Source organism: Sinohyriopsis cumingii, chromosome 1 (assembly GCF_028554795.1).
Source record: "Sinohyriopsis cumingii isolate HCF-2022 chromosome 1, ASM2855479v2, whole genome shotgun sequence".
NCBI lineage: Eukaryota > Metazoa > Mollusca > Bivalvia > Unionida > Unionidae > Sinohyriopsis > Sinohyriopsis cumingii.
The window spans coordinates 131,767,095-131,792,096 of NC_142961.1; the positions used below are offsets into that span (position 1 = coordinate 131,767,095).

Genomic DNA, 25,002 nt, shown 5'->3' on the forward strand with positions numbered 1-25,002 from the left:
TCACGTGTCACTCTTACAGCTAACCCTAAATTCAGAATCTTACACCAAAAGCACTGTGTGCGAATGATTTCAATGGTGTATTTAAAAATTCCCGTCGTGATATATTACTCTAAAAGCACACAAACCAATGCTAATTTACATCAACCTTGCCCAAAGCATCAACCAAACGACGTCTAACCAATACTTCCGGAAGTAAATACTGCACATTGTTAACCTCGTACATCTTACCAAACAAAAGAGTCTTCACATATAACTATTAGAACTAGAAAACAATTACAAATTGTACATCGCCGTAGAACCCATAAATATCTGATGTATTCGTGTGACGTTGTCTATTCACCCCGTTATTACAACCGAACAATACGACAGCCAGGGGACACCCCCGTTTCCTACCCCTTTACTGAGTGCAAACTAGTATCGGGAAGTAGATGTGGGTGGGTCTGTCAAAAAGGTTTTCTTTTATCAATCAAATATACCACACTACCTATTTGTGACAACCGCATGGGAAGGAACTCATTAAAAAAATAATTCTGGTAATTTTTATTCGCGTGTGATAGATTGTATGATTTCAGTCACGTCTTTTCTGATTAAAAATGCAGTTCGATTGACCTCGTGTCTGGTCCAGAAAAAGAAACATTTTTTGCTGACCCACATGTACGAAATAAATTGAACTCTATTATTAAAAGCATACTCTTTTCGATCCTCAAACTATATCCCTCTGCAACTAGCATCGGCTCATATAAAACTATATATGATCCCATCTAAATGAAACTTAAAACAGAAATATATATTTTTTTCTTGCAATAAAGATTGCAAGGCGCAAAGCAAACTTCCAAGGAAACTTTTAAACTTAATACAGGTCGTGTTCTTCTTCCACTTGCCATGCCAAATAGCCCGACTTTAGCACTTTTCTTTTATAAAAATAATTAAACAAAATTAAATATCACAAAGCGATCTACCGCTTTCACCAGAAAATCTTTATTGTTAAACGCAATGGGTCTCTTTACCGAGCGAATCAAGCACATGCACGAGCGTGGCTTGAAGTCTATTGTTTTCCCCTATTTACAAGGACCTCAAGACAAATTTTGCTCTCAACTGAAAGGTTCTTAAACGCGCAAATGATACAGTAGTTTATCTCCAATCACCTATTGACCAAACATCACGACACTCTAATTTCACACTATCCTAATGTGACGGACCGCTCGGGCGGCCTAGTGGTGACAGCGTCCACCTCGGAGGCGGGAGGTCGTGAATTCAAACCCTGATCGAGTCATACCAAAGACTTATAAAATGATACTAACAAATGCCTCAATAGGCACTCAGCCATAAGAGGTGAGTGTTAGGACTGGTCAGCCTGGTGTTAGGATAACGTGACTGGGTGGGACATCATGTTACATGTCTGCAGCATGATGCCCTAGTACTATACATCACTATAAATTATCACACTGCAGACATCGTAGCGATTTGACTGAAATTTTTTAAAGCTACATTAAAAATCCAAATCACACACACATTAACACAACACACACACACCTAACATAACTGTCAGTAATGTAGTTCCAAAGCAATCCAGAAGAGAGCGTTATAAATCGAATAGGACACAGACAAAGTTGACTCCATTTCAAAGTCAAGGTCGCGTTTCCAAAGGCAATGAAGCTTCACATTCGCTGCTTAAAATATCCGTGAAACTATATTTGAAGCCCGAATTATCTCTCTTTGAAATTTACTTATGACCGAATTTATAACAATACATGCAAATAAATAATAGAACGTTTTAATATTACTTTAAGTAAAATAAAATTATTGATTCATAAATACTTATAGACGGCACTGTTTATAATATTTTTGTATGCAAATTTTAAAACTGAAATATTAAGGGACTGCCCCGCGCCATAGAACACGCGATTCAAGTTTGGAAATGGAGTGAACTAAACAGCTTAAATTCACAATCAAATTGACGAAGATATACGAGGAGGGATGGTATGCAAGTACGAGAGGTAGCTCTTATGACCTTCAAGTAAAGGTAAGAAACTCTTATGCGAGTGCCAATATTTTGTTCTTCTAGAATCATAATACATCACCATGTGCCATCATTTTTATCTACACAAGCATATAGGCAACTGTAAGTTGTAGTATAGTAAAAGGAGTGTACTGGGCTCAGCCGTTTCGTTATTCCAGGACTTCAGCATGCTTTCCCCGATAAAAATATGTGTAGACGAAATTTCGTTTACCTGATGTGATAGCCATCAAGTGATAAACACGAGTACAGTCTGCGGGTTTTTCCAAAGGAATTTCCCACAAGTTGTAGCAATAAAAATAGATAGTCGGATTTCATTGGATTTTCAACATTTTATAACTATAAATTGATACATGGGTGCTTATCCACGGTCGTCAAACAAGTTGAGACTATAAATAGTTACTAGGTTTATCCATTTTAGTCTAAATCAATGCAATCTAATATTCCGGGATATGTTTAGTCTCCTTTAAATGCTGGAATAATTTCGTCATTATAGCGTTACCTTTAATCACATTCATTTTTGCGTTGGTCTTTTCCTTGATCATAGCTATTTATAGCATCATTACAATTATGTAAATTTATGAACACCACCAACATAATTTCAGGTCTAGGTAATACTTTATATATAAACCTCGGACTTGCTTTGGTTATATGTCTGTCTCTGTTTCTGTTGTGTTTGGCCGTTTACCATCCTTGTCCATAGACAGACCCTATACAATTTCCCCATTGTTCGTAGACATGTCCAGCCAGTTCAAAGTCCCCTTGTCCCTAGATAGTTCCATATTCAATTCCTCTTGTCCCTAGACAGTCCCAATCCATTGTCGCTATATATTCCCTATGTTCGATTTTACTTGTTCTTATACAGTCCCAACCTATGTTAAACTTTCTCTTGTCAGACTATAGTCCCACCCATGTTAAATTCCCCTTGTCCCTACACGTTCCCAGGGTGTTTGTCCTTATATGTTCTCATTTGCCCTATGGTATCAATATATGTCTGTGTTATATATGTCCATATCTCTACTGTATTTGTCTCTACCTAGAGTAGCGCGTATTCAGGTCAGGCCCTTGCTACATTGTTGCCAATCTGCAGCACCGTGACGTCACTTCACCTGTTCTATTCCTATTGTCCCTATACAAAACCAAACATTTTGTCTTGTTGCTATAGTGGCCCAGGGTGATTTTGAAAATGTCGCTATAGTGACCCAGGTGTGTCTTCTAATGCTAATTCCCATTGTCGCTACAGTTGTCCCATTCACTACTTACATATTCGTTGATTTTTGGGGGGATGCCAATATGCCCCCCCCCCCTTCTGTATGTTATAAGCGGAACAGCGGAGTCTGCTTAATGCATTCAGTAGATGAGTAGGTGAATTAATGGTTGTATAAAATTGAAAGGAAAAAGTATCCTACATTTCCTAAGTGATATGCCTTGTGTGATTTATTTACGTCTGAATTCCAATCCTCACTTACAATTTCTTTAAGACGTTGTCTGAAATTCAACAAAAATACTATTTCGTCTCCTACGAACTAACTATAGTCAAATCGAAATCTGAATAGTGTGTCTTTAACTTTCGAAATCCATGTAACTTTACCCTACTCGTCCATTTCTTTTTTTTAAAGTTTAATATAACATTGTCTTGGATATCGGTTCTCACCCATTCTAATCAATCTAATAATAATTAATATATTTACAATAATAATTAAAACAGAGATAGTCTTCAAAATTCTCCTAGTGGTAAAAGAGAGTATGTATGTATCGGAGGGTTTAGAAATTTAGTGCAGAACCTTTCATGTACCTTTTCAATTGTAGGTGAATATTCATACCTCATATTTCAGCAGCATATGTTAATATAGGTTGATCATATCATATAAAAACTTTGAAAGCTTCTGTCACATAAAATTTTCTAAACTTATTTTGAATAAAACTCAATATAGAGACTTCTTTGCCTGAATTGCGAGTTCTTGCTTTGCTTTCGTCCAGATAAGTTTAGGGGTGAAATATAACCCCATTTGTTTATACCCAGATACAGTTTGGATTGTTTACCCGTATATCACTTTTCGTTAATCCTCAGAAATCCACCGTTTCTGAATACAACAATTTTAGCTTTATCTAACTTAAAACACATTCCACTGTTTTCACAATATGACTCTACAATATTAATTTGCCTTTGTAAAGGACTAACTGTATCATCACAGTTTGCAACGTCATCAGCATAGAACAGCACAATACATCAGATATTTCTTGTGTAATAAGGATACCATTATAACAATTTTGTCGGAGGTCTGATGGCAACTCATTCATAAATAGATTGAACAGAAGAGGGCTCAATACGCAACCTTGTCTGGTGCCAATTTTACCAGTGACGAATTACGTATATTGCCCTTTCAACTGCTCACAAGAGCGTAGATTTGTAAACATTGTCAAGAACTTTAAACAGCTCTTCACTAATACTTTTCTTGACTAAGAAAGTGAGTAATTTTACATGATCAATAAGTCAAATGCTTTGGAAAAGTCTGCAAAAGACAACAAAAACAACCTCCATTCTTACTAAAACATTTCTGAACCACTATTTGAAGCGATAAAATAGCATTTAATGTTGAGAAGCCATTCAGGAATCCCGCCCAAGCTTCTTCGATTTTGTTATTAGACTCTCACAACTGAACGAGGCGTTGGTTTAAAATAATGGTAAAATTTTTATTCAAGATATCAGTTAGATAGATGCCCCTTTAATTGTTGTTGTTGCTTTTGTTGGGTTTAACGCCACTTTTCAGCACACGATAGGCTATGCATGGCGGCCAGTATAAATGGTGGAAGAAGAACCCGGGGAAACCCCGTAAAGAATCACCGACCCACGAGAAGCTAGTGGCATGCTTTCTCACATACCCACATTGCCTGAATCCTCGACTCGAACCCACGCAGACAGAGTTGAGATGGCTGTGATATGTAACGGAGAGCGCTTTAGACCACTCGCCCCCCCCCCCCCTTTAATTGTTGTGACAATATTAAGAGCATTTGCGTGTATTGGGAATATAATGCTTTCGCCCCATTCTTCAGGAAAGTGCCCGGTGACAAACACTGCGTTAAATACTTTGACTAAGGATATGTATATGGGGTCGTGTTTATTATCATTCCGGTTATTATTCCATCCGGTCCCAGACGTTTTTAATTGTAGGGTTCTGATACTTTTGAAAACATCAGTTTTTGAGATAGGATAGTCGTAAAATTAAAACTGGTCAATTTCTGAGTCATTTCGACACAGTAACGATCTGAAGTACTCGTACCAGCGATGACACGAGATCGTGTCGTTTCTGCATGCTTTGCGCGCTCGCGTTTGTTTGATCAGCATTCAAAACTTTGGAACATCTGACCTTAATTATCTTAATTCACTTTTCCTTTTATACTTATAATTATCTATCTTCATGGGAATCACATTTCTGAGCCTGTTTGTCTTCATTTTATAATCTGTCAAATTTTGAATAGAACTATTAAATCTAAATTTATGGAGATACTCTTTCTTGCCTTTTTTAGAGATTGCATTGTTTATCCCACCAAAAAGGTTGTTTTCTTATCGTTACGTTCATCGTAACAGCATACACCGGGCTTACTTGTAAAATATACATTGCAGTTTCCTCATCCCACAAGACAAACTATTAAAACTATTGAAATTCAGAAAATTCACGTTGGAATGAATTAATTCTTTAGTCTTTCTTTCATTCCATCTGTACCTGTTAAAACTTTGACTAGTATGCCTTTCTTCCGATATATGCATGGTTCTAATGTTGGAAAGTGGATAAGTGAACTCATATATAATAGGGAAGTGAAAAGATTCACTCACAAAGCCGATTTTGAAATCTGAACATTATGTGAAGTAACTATACTGTCAACTTCACAAGCCCCATCATTAGTAATACACGTGAATTTTTCCTTTCGATCTTATACACACAATCTTTCGATTTTCTTTCCATATAAAACTTTTCTGGTTCACAGATAGCATTTTGTCCTTACATACAATCAGCAATCTAATTTTCTAAATAATCTTTAAGGTTACCAGTTCTGCTGTCCCCAGCCAAATCGAGGAAAGCATCAGGATAGGAAGTTACTATTTCTGACAAACCTCTTTCTTCAAATAATTCGATCACATTCTCTTCAGTGTCAATCGAATCGGAGACCCTTTTTGTGTTAAATATGCAAAACAAAGTACCAAATCTTTACCTAAACCTAAATGGACTCCTTTATAGTTGAGACAGAGTTCTCTAGTTCTATGTAAATTTTTTACACATATTTTCTTTTAATTTTGACTTCACAAATACAGTCACACCTAGTATCTGCCGAACGTTTTCTTCCTAATTTTATTAAATGTAAAGTACCCTTCTAAGAAACCGCCAAAATGACTTCCCAATTTTCATAAAATGTGCAGATGTAAAAATCTTATGATAAACGAAAGAAAATTAGACTGATATTTATGTTTATAAAAGCCTTCAGTGTTCCAAACACATACGACTTGTTTGTGCATGTTGCGTGAGGACCTTGACGCCAGGGAAACGTTGGTCTGTAGGAAGAGAGACAGATCTATATACATCATTAGACACATATTATAAATATTTTATTGTAAAACTAAAAATCTGCGTCGATGAAAAATGATTCAACAATTATCACACATATTGACTAGTTTTTGATATATAATTACATTTGTACTGGTATTAATAAAAATAACAAATCTATACCAAAAACAACAAAACAGCTGTTATTTTGAAAACTACAGTCCATAAACAGGAAATAAAATGTCTTGTTGTACATCGTACCCCTAAATTTTTCAATAGACTTGTACACTACTTGACGACAAAAGTGTCCCTTTCCTGAGTAATTGATATCACAGTTCTTTTTTAAAAAACTTTAAGAACATAAAACCAAAGACATAATTTAACGTACTCAGTTAAGATAGCACATTATACGAGATGCCAGCACCTTTATACAATGAAAGTCATGGATTCATCTTTACGATATGCGATCACTTTTTGCACACTACAACAAATTGCACAAATGTTTATCTTTACATTTCATGCTTCTTTATCAATTAATATGCTGCATCATTTTTCTTATGCAAGCATCCAAACCCATGGAAACACAAAAGTGAATGACAGTGAATTTGCACATTTTAGTTCGAATGATGTTAAACAGCCGTTTTTCCCTGGCACAGCTTTTATCCCTTGGGACATAAATCACAACGGTACTTTCTCCCTTGAGGAAACACTACACTGAAGCCATTTTTCTTTGGGGGTGATGGTGGTAACTGCCCTTGAGTATTTGTTGTTCAATACAAGGGGGAAATGTAACATCAGAGTACGAGTTCCCCTCTAAACAGCTGAAAAATATGCAGAGTTGTTGCTTCTTTCCTCCAAACATGCATGTGGAATATCCTCGTCTCTATCCCATGCGAGTGATCCTTCTCCAATTGGAAATCTTTTGGCGGACGAACATTCGAACAATTTTTTTTATACATTTCAATACATATCACCACCAATAATTCTGTAATGATCCTTCTTCATTCGGTTCATTTTTGTGAAACGTGACTTGGTTGAAGCTAATGCATGCCATGGATAAAATTCAAGATTGTTTTAAAATACTGAAGGTCCTTTATATTTTTTTTATAGGAAAAATGAACCCAAGTTTTTTACAACTAGAAGTTCTGGTGCAGCATGCGACAAAAATCGAATGCATGGCTACTAAATCCTTATTTAGGACTGCACTAGACTTGTACTCTGTACTTGTGTTGTTTTTTTTTTCTCTTCACAAAATAAAATACACTAAATCTGAGTGCATTATGTTTAAATGCACGACTAGACCATGCTATGTACTAAAAACGAGTCCTTGAAAAGAAAGTTCTTTTGACGGCACGTGCAGATGGATCACACTGCAAGATGTCCACCATTACTGGCATCTTCTGACAGGCATGCATGAATTTTTCTAGATCCAAGAGACCAGCGGGGCTTTTGTCTGCTTCCGAGAAGAATTCATCCACGAGCTTTGCAGGGTTCACTCTGATATATCTTTGGGAAGTCAGTCTAAGGATCGCCTAAGCAAAATAAAAAACTAAAATAACAAGAAATATAAAATGTTTCAAAAGTTTGAAAAACAAACTTTCCAAGCTTGTGTGCAAGCTAGATACAATTTTGTTGACTCGTCCTATTACTAAGACTAAACAAGAAGAAAAAAAAATCATACACTAAAAGCAATGAAGAAATATCCAATTTTTATCTTTAAAAAATGCACCTCTTTAGCCACCCAACACATCAGTTGAAAAGTAAAAACAATCTCTGACAGACGAATAAAAGTGAGCTACATGTAAATGGCTTTTGAAAATGAATTTGTAATTTATTTCAACATCAAAGCATCTAATCCAAATATTCATTCCCGTGGCTCGAAAATAAAACAATCGGAAACATTCAGTCTGAAGAATAAATAGTTCCGTACTGACCAAAATGAATTTCTAGGACTATTTTTTTTTTAACTGCAGGGTCTTGATATCAGCTTTGATAATTTAGCCAATAGCAAAATAATTTTATTTTAGGTTGTGAAGGCCATAATGGATGCAAGATGTCACCATTTTCTTCTGGGACCATGTAGTCAAAGTATTTTGGTGCCACTCCCCTTCCCCGCTCGTGAATATGACCGTACATTCAGAAAAAGCATTATAACATTTCAAGACTGCGGTCATACTGAACGTCAGATCGGCATCATTTTCATTTAAAACACAATTAGAAACAACTCCATGCTGACATGACCATCCATTTCAAAGGAGTAGCGATATCAATATCTTCAAGATGGCCGCTGTGGCGACAATACTGGATGTCTGAGCGACACTGTTTGCATTTAAGTCCAAACAGATTATGGAATAAATGTGCGTGTAAAGTTTCATGGCAATCCTTCAAGTAGGTGAGGACGAGTAACGATAACAAAAATTTGTACTAATGAACTAAGAAGAGGCCGTCCAATAAGCTCATCAGGTCATGTTTTATCTAACTGTACTGTTTTGTGCCTCACACAAGTTGGGTTTCTGTTGCAATAACTTGGGGTTGAAACAGGCACATTAGGCGCAGTGCTAGAAACACAAACTCTGGTTAAACCATGCAAGCCTTATTTCATAGTTTCCATTTCAAACTCTTTTTTAAATATATCAATATAAAATTACACTGTTTTACATGCTCAACATTAGAGGCATTCTCCTGGCTGCATTCTTGGTTTAGTTCATAAAGTGCGGCTCAATAGTTCAGGCCCGTGTCATTCCATCGAACCGAGGGTGATCTCTATTCGCACGTTGGTCAAAACAGTGGTCAGTCATTAGTAAACAGTACAAAGGAAACTTGTCATGCCACATGTCGCCAAAACAACTCTAGACATTCCACTACGGTCCATTAAACCAGCTTAACCCAAACACTGCAAATGTGATTAAAATGTTATATGACGCAACGCGACCTGTCATGTATTTTTAATGAGTTACGGTTTCTCTTTCAAATGACTGGTACAAAATCCACTTTGTTTCTACGCTGGAGATTTTCATATTGTTATGTTGTTGACGTATTTCTGTTCTTGCGAACTAGTGCAAAACAGTTTGACCGAATAAACCCATTATATTTAAAATGCTACTAGACATGCATAGGACATATATCTATAATGCTACTGTTTAATATGATCACTTGTCAAAGTGACCGGTCTAGCCCGATCGGAACATGGCTTGGCCAATTCCGTCAGGTTTTGTAATAACATAGGAAGTAGTTGTATGAATAAATATAATTTTAACATGTTCGTTGGTTCGCCTCTGGCGCACTGCACCACATATTACGACAGCAAAGACCGAGAATGTTCCGATAGTGTGTTTGTCTTCTTCCGCCTCCATCTTGTTCATTGTGATCGAAAGTAGTTCAGAATACAATTCTCATTGCCAACGAATTACATCTGAGATTTCTATCTCTACTTGAAGGAAAAGTCCAATGATAAGACTGCGGTCTTGCCATTCGCAACTTAAGTCACTCTTGCATAGCACATTTGAATGAAGCCTTCGTACCACCTCGGTTATTTACGAAACAACGATAGATCCAGAAGATGCGAATGGTTTTAAATCTTAACTTCTCAGTCAATCCTACGACCACTCAATACTTAGAAACAGCTGAGGTGGTCCGAATAGATTAAGATTTCTTTCTCTTGAAGAAATTTCTGGCGAACAAAATGCACGATTTTTTCTGTAAATTACTGCGATAACATACAACCGAGGCATATATTTGACTCGCTGAAAATACTAGCCTAGGTATTCTGAATTTAGAATGTCTGGATGACAAATTCTGGCGGTTTATGGTACATTTAATACGGGTGCTTTCAATTCGGGATTTAGCAATACAAGTTGGAATGTAGAGAAAAAATTAACTATGTCATCCAATAATAACTTTGACGTTTTTGATGCGAGCTTTCATTGCCAACATTCAAATTAGTCCAACATAAATAACAAAATATCCATAATGTAGCTACGCTCAAGCAATGAAGGAATAACACCTAACAACTTATAAAAAATAAAAATTGGCCAGGCTTCCAATGTCTTTTTTGCAGCACTGTTTGCAGTGACATTACCACTTTTTGCATTAAATTATGGCATTTATGCAAAAGAGAAAACGTCAAATATCGCGTATCTGGCCTTGTTCTAATGTTATCGAGCATTTTGAGGTGAGCAAAGGATTGACGAAGGGTCCAAGTTGAATTTGATATCTTTAATCTACTAAATACGCAGTCGACACATCCATGCTTTGAAAAGTAACACCTGACACCTCTGTAAAATTTGAACTCGCGCGCCTTGCCTGGTACCGAGTTTTGAATTAAGTGAGTCATTCTTGTTATCCAAACCAGAAAACATATTGCCAACATGGCTGCTTACGGACTATGTCACTGGTGGCAAGGAAAAAAGTCGTTCACGTTTCAGGCCAAAATCGACAAAAAAAATGCTATTTCACAATGTTTTAGTTGCTAGATTGTTTCCATAGAAATAACAGTGAACTTTATATTCATTAACTGTTAGGGTGCTTTATTATCGATTTTGATGAATACTAGGTGCCACTAAAAATGTTTTGAAAGTCATCCTTGTGCCATTCTGGGCAAGTGTTGTGTAGAAATTAAGGTGTTTTCAGAGACAATAACACTTAGAATTGTAAAAAACGAACATTACAACAGGCTTTATTATTTTGCAGTAAATCAAATTTGGGGCATACGTTAACATCATCGACGACTGGCCGCACATAAAAAAAAATGGGTCGTTTTCCTTTCTTTTTTTTTTTAAATTTCACTTTCAAGATGCCTCACTATCTTAAATTTTCTCTATTGGAAGGTATTAACATATTTTGGAGTTGTGTGAAATTCACCCGTTGCTGAAGAGAAAACCGCTGATAGCCATATTTTGGAAATAGTAAATCTATGCTATTTTTAGATACGAACACACTTCAGGCCTGAAAAAAGTGAATCGGTGCTATTTTTAGATATAATAATGGGTTTCTTTCTGATGCAATGTACTAGGGCCGATAAAGATATGAGTATGTAATACTTTAGCTAAAATGAAACCACAATGGGGGAGATTACTTATGGAAGCCAAACATCATAAAATACCTTCAAGACAGCTATTCAGAAATAAGGAAACTCGAACTAAATCTTCCTCTTTAAATGATCTATTAAAACCCCGCAAAGGCATTCGCACGAGGATGGATCAACAATCCAAATTTAAAAATACAAGATAAAATCCTTTTAGGGATTTCCAGTGAGCAGAGTCGGAAAAAATCGGTCTACGTTGGCAACTTCACAGTCTTTGTACAACAAGAAACATATCCACAAAAATCTTCGCATGACTTGCTTTGAGAGAGAGAGAGAGAGAAAGAAAGAGAGAGATTCAGTACTTACATTAATTACACTGGTCATCTCTACTTTGCCAATTTTGCCATTTCCATCAACGTCATAAACTCGAAATGCCCAACCCTGTTTCCTTCTGGGGTCTTTGCATCCGGATACGTACAGCCCAACCAAAAACTCCTTGAAATCCACGTACCCGTCACGATTGACGTCAAACGATCGGAAAATATGGTCAGAAAATGCCCTGGAGTCGCCGTTATAGTACTGCGTGAATACCCTGTGAAAATCGTCTCTAGTCATCGCTGATGAACCCGATTTTAAATGACTCTTGTATGTTTCGCGCCATTCCTGAATGGCTTCGTCGGTCACTTTCCCTCCAATACGATGCATCAACTTCCGTATTTTTTTATGTTTTGCTTTTCTAGCCCTCGATGAATATATACCCATTAGTTTTCTTTTTGGAACAGAAATTATTTTAAATTCACTGGCCTTGACGGTGTTAATTTTACTTAGACTAGCGTAATATCACATGTACACTGTGTAAATAGAAGGTTGATAAAACTGATTTAAAATAGCTGTAGACGTACCTTGTGATTGCTTAACCAGCCAAAACCGGTTTTGGCCACTTATTAACTAACTATCCCTTGCCAATTTTGCACGTGGTTTCTAGTGTCTCAAATACCAACCTTCCTCCCAACAAAAAGTGTATGCACAACATATCTGTCTTGAAAGTCTCACGTACTGCGAGGTTTGAGCAGAATTCACTTTAACATATATTCTGAACTTTCTCGCGCATTACTTAAAATGATTTTGGTCATGAGTTTGGAATATATTAAATCCTAAAAGTATAGTGAATATTCTTTATTTAAAAAAATGATTTTTCAAAGTATGTACGGTAAATATGAAGTTTAGTAGCAAAAAATTATGTTAAATATTTGTATTTTATTTTTTGTAAAAACAATTTTTTTTTTAAAAAGCCAGGAGAAATATGTTTGCTTGGGGGATGTGGGGTTTTCTTTCTGAACCCCACCGGGGCTTTCAGTCAGGTTCTCTAAGTTACAGAAGTTCAAATTAGTGAAATTCCAAGCTTTCACCATATCTCCAAGTTATACGGTACACCTGAAAGTGTCCTTTTGATTAAAAATGATTCTCCTATAGCGTGTATTTCTTATTTATCTCCACAATGACTTTTTATTATTATTTCTTTTGCCAACCCCACCGCATACAAAAATCATTTCTGTCTCAACAGTTCCGTAAATGACAAGTTTTAATTTTTAACATTAATATGGTGCTATTATGCATATCTTTGTAAAAATCCAGGCGTGTAGTCTATTTGTTGATCTCGTAATACATTTTCTTTTCATTTTAAGCAGACTCTCGTCTAAAATTATAACATACATGAAAGGAATTTGTGCCTTCATGTATTGAATACAGGTAAGGAATGCAGTAATTTGTCCCGTAATGCATTGAGTAGTTAAACATTAATAACACAGTCGTTGTAGGCTACGCGGGTGGTACAGGTATACTATACCAACACCGGTATGTGTTCTGTTTTGGATCGACAAGCAGGCGCATTATGTGAATTAAATGCCCGTTTTTGACCGATATATTTACTTATCAGTAACCCAAATACACGTACTCAAAATTTGCACGTAGTTATGTGACTAATTTTGTATTGCCTAATCTGATGTAACCGCATAAAAGGGAATTTGTCATAAATGAGAGCGTTTTTCTTCTCCACATTTAATTTGAACCCTAATGGCTCCAGTTCTTCATGACGACTACCTGAACTACTTACTTTACTTTTTTTTTTTTAAATTAACGCAGCCCCTCTCACAAGGTCCGACAGTACATATAGTTTTTAAACACGATTTGGCACACGTGTGTATAGGGCATATCGTTGGGAAGGTCATTATTAGGCTGCCTATGTGAATGTCAATAAAACGAGATTATTATATATACTTTCCATTTTGTCCTATCTATGAAATCAAATTCAGAATATTGAGATAACTCAGTAATAGTTTAAGAAAATGCGGGTTCTGGCTGACCTAGCTCTACGAGCTAGACGAGAAGTCCCTCCCCTTTGATCTATATTACTGAGCTGTGGGGTTCTGGTTTACTGCGTGAGCCCGTGAATTGAGTTGTGTGGTTTCTAGCTCACTTTTTGTAGTCTGTGTCCATGAGCGAGTGTGTGAATGCCATCGGTGGAGTAACGTTTATCATCGATGTGACAGAGTCCTTTTTGTGGATGTTGATGGGTGTCTATTTTGTCAGTGACGGATTTTTTTTTTACTCCTTTGGCTTTTTTTCATGACGGTGCCATCGTCAAGAGTGATGCAGTATATTTTAGCTCCAACTCCGATGAATTCCGCGACGGATATGCCATGAGTTTCATCTTTGAATTTTCCCAGTACATTTTTTTGTCATTACAGTGGAAGGGACTGTGTTGTGGATAATCGATAAGATCGAAGAGGTGTATGTGTTGAAATAGATCCTCGTAGACGTCATCGGTGTGAATTTCATAGACGAGCGATTCGGTATCGGTCATGACTATTGTGACTTTATCTCCGTACTGGTGTTTGATGGAGTCATAATGAAACTAGAGCATGAGCATCTTGGACAGCTCGAGAACAGCGGCCCTGACGTAGATGGGTTTATCAAATTTGAGACTGGGTTTTCTAGATTCGATGACGACGAGTTCTTTGTCAAAGATTTTCATCTGGAGAAATGCGTCGTTGGCTACGAACTTATCTCGGCGTCGAACGCTATTGACGATTTCGATTTTCTTTCTATACCGAATGTTTTCCATGGTTTTTCCGAAGACGCTATTGTTCATGAGTTTGAAAATGTCTTTGTCAAAGTTGATGTTGGCACTGGCTCGTAGTGTCGTGTTGAAGTCGATGTAGAGTTTCATCCACGACGATTGTTTAAAAATGAGTAACCCGTGAATTTGGTCAAGAACGAGTCCGCGTTGTAAAGCTTGTTCGAGCAGTCGATGATGCATTTTGTATTTGATTTTATGGTTGAGTTTGCGTACCAGTTCTTTTTACCTTGGCATGTCCGAGTCTGAATTGGATTTTTTGTTGTAGTTGTGGAGAGAGCATCGAGTGGGTGACAAGAATTTGTTCAGCCAGAAGAGATAATCGTTATGATCGTCGTGGAGATGGGATGGATACTCAAGACCGACTTCGACAAAATATCTCCAGTCGTTCTGGTATCCCGCTTGTCTTTCGTCGAGGAACTGTTCTCCGGTGATCCAGTGAAAATCTTCAACTGGAAGTGGTTGGGACATGGCCCAGTCATAGAGATTGTTTACAGAAACGTGGAGTCGTTGGGTGGGATGGTAGTGTTTCTTCTATTTGTGGTTGGCGACGGCATGTTTTTGCTGATGACAGAGGTGCCTCCTTGTACCATCTGCTCGGTGAACATAAACATGTCTGTATCGGTGAAGAGTTCTAGTGTCACTTTGATTGCTTTAGGGGAGCATCCCCTGAGAGTCCCGGTGAAGAGAAATACCAGAGTGGGTCTAGTTGGTAATGGTTTATGCACGTGCGTCTGAAATGTTTGTAACACGTCCGTGAGTAGGAGTACGTCAGTTTTCAAGTACAGGTTATGATAATGGCTGCCGAGATCGTTCCATATCTTGTTCGCGTACTCGTATTCCTCATTGGTAGTGCTGGAGAGATGTAAATGAGAATAGATGAGGCCAATGGATGGCAGCGGGGTTTCATCGAATCTCGACCACATATCTTTGTACTCGTAGGGATAAACTCCTTTTTATTTGAGCAAGTCCGCTTTGTTACCGAATTCTTTTTCGAGATGAGTAAACTGAAAACAGTTTTAGCGAGTTCTTCTAACGATGCCGACATGAACTGAAACGAATCGATGAATCGGAAAGGCCTAACTGAGAACGACATGTACGTTTCAAAATTGCTTTGATGCATTTGATGTGAGTTGCAACTTCGTCGAGAAGTTGTTTGACTCGCGGATGACTGTGTGCTGCCACGATCGTATCCTCGTAGATTATGCGCCATCACTGGAAAGAAGTCCAGATAATTAAAGTGTAGATTACAGTGATCATGAGTTGCTCCTGGATAACGTCCTGTGACATGGCAATGGTGTCTGATATTCTATCATGGGGTTGAAAGTACTCTTCGTAGATGTGGCTTCGCTGTGCTGCTTTGAGCTGTCGCAGTTGCGGTGGTGTAAGTGTAATCAACGTTTTAGATACGTTTCCATTCAGCGACGAGTTGCTTCAACAACCATGGAATGCAGTCATCGCCACTATCCTATGTTCATGGACGGAACAGCATGTTTTCTAGCAAAAGTACGCAGGGAATGTGTTTGTATTCCACTTGAGTAAAGGAATGGTCTGGATCGAGAGAGGGTCCTTGTACTTTTTTCAGGATGGCTTCTGAGTTGAAGTCGATATGAAAGGGTTGTGCGTATTTTTTGCAGTGGTGTTCGAACTGCAATGTGCCATCGCGTGGCATATGAATGGTTTGTAGTTCCTGTAAGTATCCCGATGTGACATGATCGTGTAGTCGCTGATGTTGAGGAAAGCACTGCACGCAACGATAGCAAAAATAGCCATGATTTTTATGTTGCGTTTACTGTGATCGACATAACATGCTGAAGTCTTTGATGTACACGAAATGGTGTTGGTAATACAGTAAACTGATGCTGCGTTGTGAGGCTGTGGAAAAGACAAGCATGGGATAGACCGCAAACTGCTTATCACCCGTTTTCTTGTCATCGAGTCCAAATATGTTGATGGAGAGTCCTTCGTTGAGTACGTCTAGTTTAGGATCGTCTTTGACTAATGTTGCAAAGGTGATTCCGGTGGTGTGGAGTGTATCAAAATACGGCTTGTACTTGGAGACGTGATCGGCATTGTCCTCGGCTGGATGTAATGCGGAGAGTAAAGACAAGATGAGGTAGAAGTCATTGTTGTTTTTGACATTGATGTATGCTTTAGGGGCTAGGATTTGCTTGGGTAGATACGCGTACTAACTTCCACAAAGCGGTGTGAATTTGTAACTCTTGATAATCTTCAATGTGACGCTGGATAAACGACCAGGCGTCATTGACGATGTGACTGAAATCGTCACCTCGATACACGATGAGCGACTTGGCTCTGATCCACAAATCGATGTTCTTTCATTCTTTCACTAGATGAACGTTGAGAGATACTCTGAGTTTGATTGCTGTATATGTGCGAAATTCTGCCTCTACGGTAGGTTGTAGAATGCGCTTCAGGAGTTTTTGATCGACTCCGCGTTGAAGGACATGATGATGATCGTAAATAAATCCTTCGTCAGCACCTCCATGCTCTTTATCGGTACGTCTGGGGGTGGAAGACGCGTGATCTTACGTTGTTGGCGTTGAAGGGCTTGCAGATCGATTTTGGGTATATTTTTCTCAATATCAGCTCGTCGTGATCGACTCATGATTTCATGCTGAAGTCAAAGAAGATTGAAAGGGTGAGCTGTTTTTCCCGTGAGTGCTTTGTACTTGTCTCGCAAGTTGATTCGTGTGGTGAGGATCTCTCGTCCCGCTAGTGCTTTGTACTCATTGCGAGTTTGCGACGCGCAGGATGATTTTTGTGGCATCGCCTTGAGGTCTCCTCTGACTCGTTCGGATAACTCGTGCAGAGTGGCATTCGATCTAGGATAGAGTACGTGGGTACCCTGTATTGATTGAGCAATTCTCCTGAGTCGACGAGCAATATCATGCCAAAGGATAAACTCTTTCATTCATACTAGGCAAGATTCTAGTCTTTCCTTCCGATGATAGAGGTGCTATATAATATAGTCCAGTTTTTCATTTCCTTAATTATTGATCATCTGTAATTTATTTAATTGCTTGTTGTACAGCAAAACATAATCTATTATATAGCACAAATCCTCTTCGTGTCACTCATACGTGTGCGTGGTTATCTCAGGTCAGCACGGAAAAGTGCAACGATTCATATAGGAGAGAGTACAGCGCAGATCATTATGCTCTTATCAAGCGTGGAAGTCCTGGAATGAAACCCAGTATTTTAGCCAGAAAAGTGTTCGATGTCCGTTCCAAGTGTGTCGCGATGCGGTGGACAAAGCATCAGGGCGATTAAATATTACTACGAAAAAGCGAGAACTACCCAGAGCTCTAAAAACCAGTCAGCTTTGTTCGACGAGTTTCTGACCAAGATTTAGCATGACTGCAGTCAACAAAATTTACCCCATGGAAAGTTCACCCCCACCACCGCGTTGTCGTTTCGTAACTTACGTGGACGGACAGGTGCGTAACGTACGCACTAAAGTTAGGCATGATGTTAGGTTTTGCGACACCAGGTACTCCATTGTTCATTTGTTTGTCAGTGGAGTTAAGGCTATGATGTCCGTCATCGTTTTGTGCTTGAAGCTCACCGAGGAGTTGTTCCAATAGGATATTACATCGTGCATATCAACGGAGATAAATCGGATAATAGACTGTGCAACTTAGATATAAGACCTGACGGATAGCAAACAATGTTTCAGACAATCATGTTTTTAGCCATCGTACCTGTGGAAATCACTTCGGTGGCACTCATGGCAAGAGAGATAATCGAGATGACTCTCAGGATGTGCTTGTAACGTCGCTACGCATGCATGTAGGCATAGACTCTTCGATGGTAGTAGCAATGGAGCACTTAATAGCGAATTAAGTGATTCGAACACACCTTGGTTTTAGTTCGGCCACCTCATGTGTACATATTTTGACACATCGCGTTGTCTGCTCACAATCCTATTTTTGAGGTCATCTTTTGCTGAAGGATAGGTAGTAAAATATCCTTTAGGTACTCTAGCGAATGGGGTAAGCCCCAGCTTGATTTTAGGCTAAGTTTTGAGATAACTATACGCTGACGTGAGAAGATCCCCGTTGATCTTTCCACGGTAATGAAACTTACGCATGTACAACAGAGCCTCAAAATATGAAAGAAGATCACAAATAGAGAGTTTAGACTCATTGTCTGGTACCTGGTCCCCACCAGAAGATTGTTCGTCGAGTGCCGTCAGTGCTAAGGTTATGTCCACATCCTCGTATTCCAGACCCACCAGCTTCAAAAATTGCATTTGAAAATAGAGTCACGCAGTGTTCGATTACCGCAAAAGCGTTTTCGAGACATCACTTTGTCCATGCAGTCGTGATCCCTTTTGTGTGCCTCGTCGTCTCCCTTTTGACCAAACCTTCGTCGCTTGACGTAGCCTGCGTTTACGATGGCGTCCACGAGGTCTGGAGGTAATTCGTGAATGATGTTGTGCACGATCCCTTCGATGGTTTTGACTCACCGTGCTGACTCTCTATCGCTATAAAATTTAAGTATTGTCCAATACCTATCGATGGCCCCTCTAAAATGTTCCTCCCACATGCGCCCCACAGATAGATGAGACGATTTTACGTCATGATGCTTCCATCGCTCGTACGCCTCTTCCAAGGATGAGTTACCCGCATTTCTTGCCCCATTCAACTCCTCATGCTTTCCACTGGTCTGCTTACTCACATTCTGGTCGTTGTCAGCGTACGACGAGTCCTGTCTGTAAGTATCGTCGAACATCAGCTAGTACAGCTTCGTAACGATGCGAACGATATCCGCCATGATCTATTCAAGATCGTCGCTAGTTAATATCTAAAAGTAACTCAAGCCAGGATTAGTAGGCTCTGCAGTCAGTCCCATAAATTTATTGGTGATTGTCATCGTGAACTCCAGAAGATTACTTTCAATAATCGTGATTCCATTATACAACACATCGGTAGTGGCATCGGATTTAATGTTATACATTCTCCAGGTGACTACGCGTTGTATTCCTATCACACGTCCATGCAGCTGAATTTCCAGATCAGACTGGCCAGGAAAGTTGTACCTGCATCCCACTCGTTGGCTGTATTATTCGTGACTATGTGCAGAGCGTACTGGAGATACCCCATGTGAGAGGCATCGTATTCCGACGACGAAGAGACAGAAAATCCACCTCGATTTCCAGTCGCTGACGGAAACACTGGAATGTGACCGATATTATTTTTGACACGTCGCTGGTCCACGTACTGTTTTGTTGTAGTTTCGGTGTTGAGTACAGGATAATAGTCGGTGATCATGATTCAGGATTCCGTATCCAAAAATTCATTGCCCGCCACATTATCTTCTCTTTTGCTGACCGCATAACTTTTAACATTTCCATAACTATCCGTGGTATCTCGCTCGAAAGAGTAGTCATGGGAAGACAATTGATGGTGTTTCTTGACATAGTGATTGCTCACGCCATAGTCCCTCATGTCTTGAATATATTAGTGCTTCCAAACGAGTTGAGCTGCGATTATGAAATCGCTAGAGTGTTACCGGTGATCGGCCTCGTGGTAGGAAGTCCATAAAGATTTTGGTTTTGCATAGACGTGGTTCTGTACATAATAATTTGACTATCATTGATATCCTTCAAATTGCATTAACTCGAGTTGTTATCGCAAAATCCTTCTACTGTTTAAACTGTGGCGGCTGTGTAATTCCACTAGGATCTCTGTCTATTCCAGATGAAACGATCTGAAGTTCCAAAATGATACCCCATGGTCGCTCTCTTGTTGAGTCCGCTTTACATACCCACACATCTGGGCTTTTCAGAAGTGTTTCCAGAAGTCGGAGAGGACATCAACATATCGCTCTTTACCTGGTCTGCTATGGAAAACTTTCCTGTGACAGCGACATTTCCACTGATGGTTCCGCTTGATATCCCTCGAGATCGAAGGCCCTCACCGGATAAGAAAACTCAGCAGATGCTGATGGAAGTCCTTATAAACTCGTTTCACCCATGTTGAGATTTCCCGTCATCGTTCCACCCGCCACCGATAACTTGGTCTGCGGGAGCAGATTCATCTGAGACCATCGTGCAGCATTATAATCTGGATATGGATTACTCCTATCTTCGAAACTGGTGAGACTGTGACCGCTCACAATGATATAATTCTGCATGGAATTCTCAGAGCGGCTGACTTTATGGTCCAATTCATTCGCAGAAGAGAAGAGCCACTTCCGATCCTAATCAGTGTACCAAATGTAGTATAAGACATTGCAGCGTAAATTATTTAGAAAATGAACATCGTTAACTTCGAACCGAAGAAGAAAACAATATTGCATCCGCATCATTTTTATGCCGAATTACCATTATATGATCTTGGGTCCTATGTGTCGAGGTAAAATTTCCTCATGAACATACTGCTGTATAACATGTTGAAGTACTATCGTGTCATCCTGTACACACCCAATCCTCATCAAGATAAAAAACACACGCTGCACGAGTTTGGAAATACCGTTACAGGAAACGATGATTCTGGAGACGTATTCACCCTAGCAGATCTAGACGAAATACAGCTCGTAGAAGAGCTCGACTTAGACACGCACAAAATCATCGTGTTTGATGAAATTAAAAGGGAACAAGAGAACATGAATAAAATCTGTGAGTATTTTTCGTTGTCGTGACACAAGCGCTGAAACCACTTTTATCTGACATAGTCGTATTATCATGTGTCTAAATACATCCGACAGAACATGGGATGCTTTGTGCTGTTTTCAGGACTCGATAACAGAAACATCGACCGATCACGAGAGACCACTGATGAATTTTACCTTCCTGATTAATACATACATGTTGTTCTAAAAGAGAACCAGTCGTCATCAAAGTTAAGATGTTCTCAAAATGTTTATCGAGCAACGGGGGGTCTAACGTCAGCGCGTCATCGAAGACAAAGAAGCCCAGCTAAAGTTGCAGCGGCATGTGGCTGGAGAATTGTTCAAACCACTCTTGACAAAGATGGACGAAGCGAAAACCACGTACGATGTCAAACAAGATCAGTTGTTAGACACGCTAAAATCGACTCAACAATAACATCAACGATTGCTGAAGGTGTTAGCACAACCACCTCCAGAAAGCTACATCTCGTAGATGACGAGACGAATGGAATCTGAGCAAGCGTTAAACTGAAGAAAAAAGACGAAAAGAAAAAGAAACAGCGGCATCACTCCAGAAGATGGAAGAGGAAAGGAAAGTTTCTTATGTCAGCCTCGAATCACTGAAAGAGGAAGAAAGAATATAGCAGGAAAAAGTTTCAGAAAGAGTTTTCAGAGGAGTAATAAGCCAAAAAAAAACAACTTGAAAAGGATAAGACTTAAGAAGCAATAGGTGAAATGGTATTTGAACTCGGTTTTTAAGCGTCCTATAATTTATGCAAAGAATGGCTGGACGGCTTCGTGAGAGACACAATTCGAGAAATCAAAGATCGTGTGTTGTTAGGATCGTCCTCTGAAAATTACTATAAAGTGGTAGCTGCACGTGCATTGATCACTGATGTCAACCGAGTGTACGGACTCTGGATTATGCAAATCAAGAACGATAACAAACAAAAAGATATATGATCTAGCTTTTTGGGGAGTCCAAAGATTGCAATAAGGTGGTGGGAGAGGAAGTTAAAGTCAGGAAATAGGTCTATCTCACGATAGATTCTGATCCCCACTATCCGAAGCCCACAACAGATGGTGCTCGACTAAAAGAAACCTCGGAAGATGATGAATTTAGAAAATGGACCGAAGAGTGACAAAGGAAGCATAATGAATAGCACAAGGCTCTCCTTCATATATTAGTACAGATTACGCAATGGGAAAAGGAGAAGAAGAAGGAAAGAACTGGACAAGGTATCGGTGGTAGCATACGCTACGTCCACAATCCCGCTTCAAGTTAATGATCGCTTCTAAACAAGAGGGAAATGTTGATGTGGAGGTCGATAACGAAATGGTGGAAATCATCACTCAACTTCTGGATCTAAATCTAGTGACGTCGGATCAGTTTCATATTTTGTACGAGGACTTGATATAGACACAGCTCTCTGTGATACTACGCTGTTGTTCGATTCGCGATCGGTCACTTCCACTGTGAGGTACAATTCCCATCTGAAATTAGGCCAACAGTCATCATACGAGATCGCCGCCGGAAATATAAAACAGTTTCTTCAACGTCACCGCGAGCAACAATCGGTTTTCGTTTGTGACCTCCTCGCCATCAATTAGCAAAACACGATCACGATTTCGCCAGGCGGAAAAGACATCACCGACCTCGCCACGGAAATCGACCGACTGATTACGGATAACAGATTCGTCTCTGTCAATATCAATATTAAAATCGAGCCCGTTTACTCTAAGCTTCGTACCCTAATCACGCTTTCGTGAAATTACTTCGTGCGCCTTAATATTTTCAACTCGATCGAATCTCTTAGGTTTTAGTGCAGGAACTATCTTATCACAAAATGGAGTGTGCAAAGAAGATATTCTCGTCAACATCACTAATATGAACAGTCTCCTCATCACCTACTTAATCGCTGAGGGATAGTTATCCTCGATGGGTTCAGCCTCCAACATAATTTATTCCACGTCGATTAACGTTTCCCCAGGCTCACTCATGCAGATTCGACCTAATCATTTCATTTGCTATCCCATTCTGAACACGTAAACGTTTTCAGGATTCACCATGTGGCTCACTGATCAGTCCGGAAATACCGTCGATAGTAACCACGAAGAATCACCTGTTATCTGCAAGTGCGTAGAAGACCTGCATAAAAATTATTCGAAGATAAAATAAGGAATTACGAGATCTTCACGCATACAACGACGTAAAATCTTGGGTGGATTTTTATCCAGTCTGTTTTCCTCTGTAAAAGCAGCCCTTTCAGGTATTGCCGCTAAAGCTGCTAAGATTTCCCTCAAGGTAGATGAAGCGGCAGACACACGGCCGTGTGAGAAGAAATAGCTTCAAAATCATGTCTCCTACTCTGTCGTCGGCGTTGCCAACGGTTGCCCCATCTGTCCAGGCAGGCCAAACAGGCTCTTCATAAATCAGCAGCCTTCAGCGATAGATCCGAAAAAATCTTTCAGGATTTGGAAAGAACGGTCGGTGTACAAAGTCCACAACCCTCCATGGGTAGCACCATGTTCGGTTATAGATTAAAAAGATTATCGTCATTTTTATAGCATATCATCATGTATTCGATGTATACTCCCGATTACCTTCGTCTGAACGAGGACACTCCCGTGGATGACTCTACGGCCGAATACGAGAACGTTGAGTATCAGGACACGAACATATCTTACCTCAAGGTTATTACCCATTGAAAGATACAAACTCGTGATGAAGATGTGTAGATTCCAAATAAGACCTTTCTGGATGTCCGAGAGAAAATACAAACTTCGTCGGGTGGAAACTATGCAGCTAGTGCACAAATCACTCTCCGAAATAATATATGGTTGTTATTCAAGTCGGTGAAATAATAACCGAACAACCAAACCTTGTAATAAATCAGGGGATACTTATCTCAAGTCAGCACAGTCCTGAACTTAATCATATTAAGCGATGATTACATGCAAACGTGCACCACCAACATGTGGTGGTTCAGAGATACAGCTACGGGAGCTCCATTCTATACTGAATGCACTGCCAATGCAGACCTACTTCTTGTGGCAGGTGTGGTAGATGCTGCTGAGGTCAATGGAGGCAATTTCAGAGCAAGTTTGCTTTTGCACGTAATGCTACCTACAACGTGGGATGTGCATTTCGACGCTTTCTCACCGATACCAGTCAAGAGATCTGCATGATGATTCCTCTCAGCAGCATATTTGGTGTGTTTCGAGTTATATGTACCGTTTTCAGAGGGGACAATCATGCACTAGTGCTGAAAAGAGACTTAACCAAGCAATACATGTACAGCAAAGCAGGAGTAGATAATGGACAATTCAACATTATGTGGTTATCACCGTTGATGCCCAAACTGGAATCGACGTTAGCCAGTTTCACCGAGAAACTGTACTTCGAACAGCACCGCATTTACATACAACAGTCTACCTCAGCTAAAGGTCAAAATGTCGTGGAGAGTTGCCACCAATCAAGGTAGCGAACTTTCCAGACACGTTTTCGTGGTGTGTCATTTGCTCGGATGCCGAAACAATAGTCAAACAGGAAAATGCACAATTCTGACAATCTCAGTATGTTTCCCATTTGCGTCTACATCAACTTCAGACAATATCCAGAGCAAGAACTCGAATGCAACTTTGC

The 25,002-nt window shown here is 39.4% G+C and overlaps 1 protein-coding gene across 1 annotated transcript; it reads right to left on the reverse strand.

Moving 5' to 3' along the window:
• Nucleotides 1-6,598: 6,598 nt before the first annotated feature.
• On the reverse strand, nt 6,599-12,487 carry LOC149807874 (hippocalcin-like protein 1). The gene is made up of 2 exons (XM_089947894.1): nt 11,948-12,487; nt 6,599-8,090 (listed from the first exon to the last, which is right to left on the reverse strand). The coding sequence occupies exons 1-2, from the start codon at nt 12,341-12,343 to the stop codon at nt 7,872-7,874; spliced, it is 615 nt and encodes a 204-aa protein (XP_089804020.1). The 5' UTR covers nt 12,344-12,487; the 3' UTR covers nt 6,599-7,871.
• Nucleotides 12,488-25,002: the final 12,515 nt, after the last annotated feature.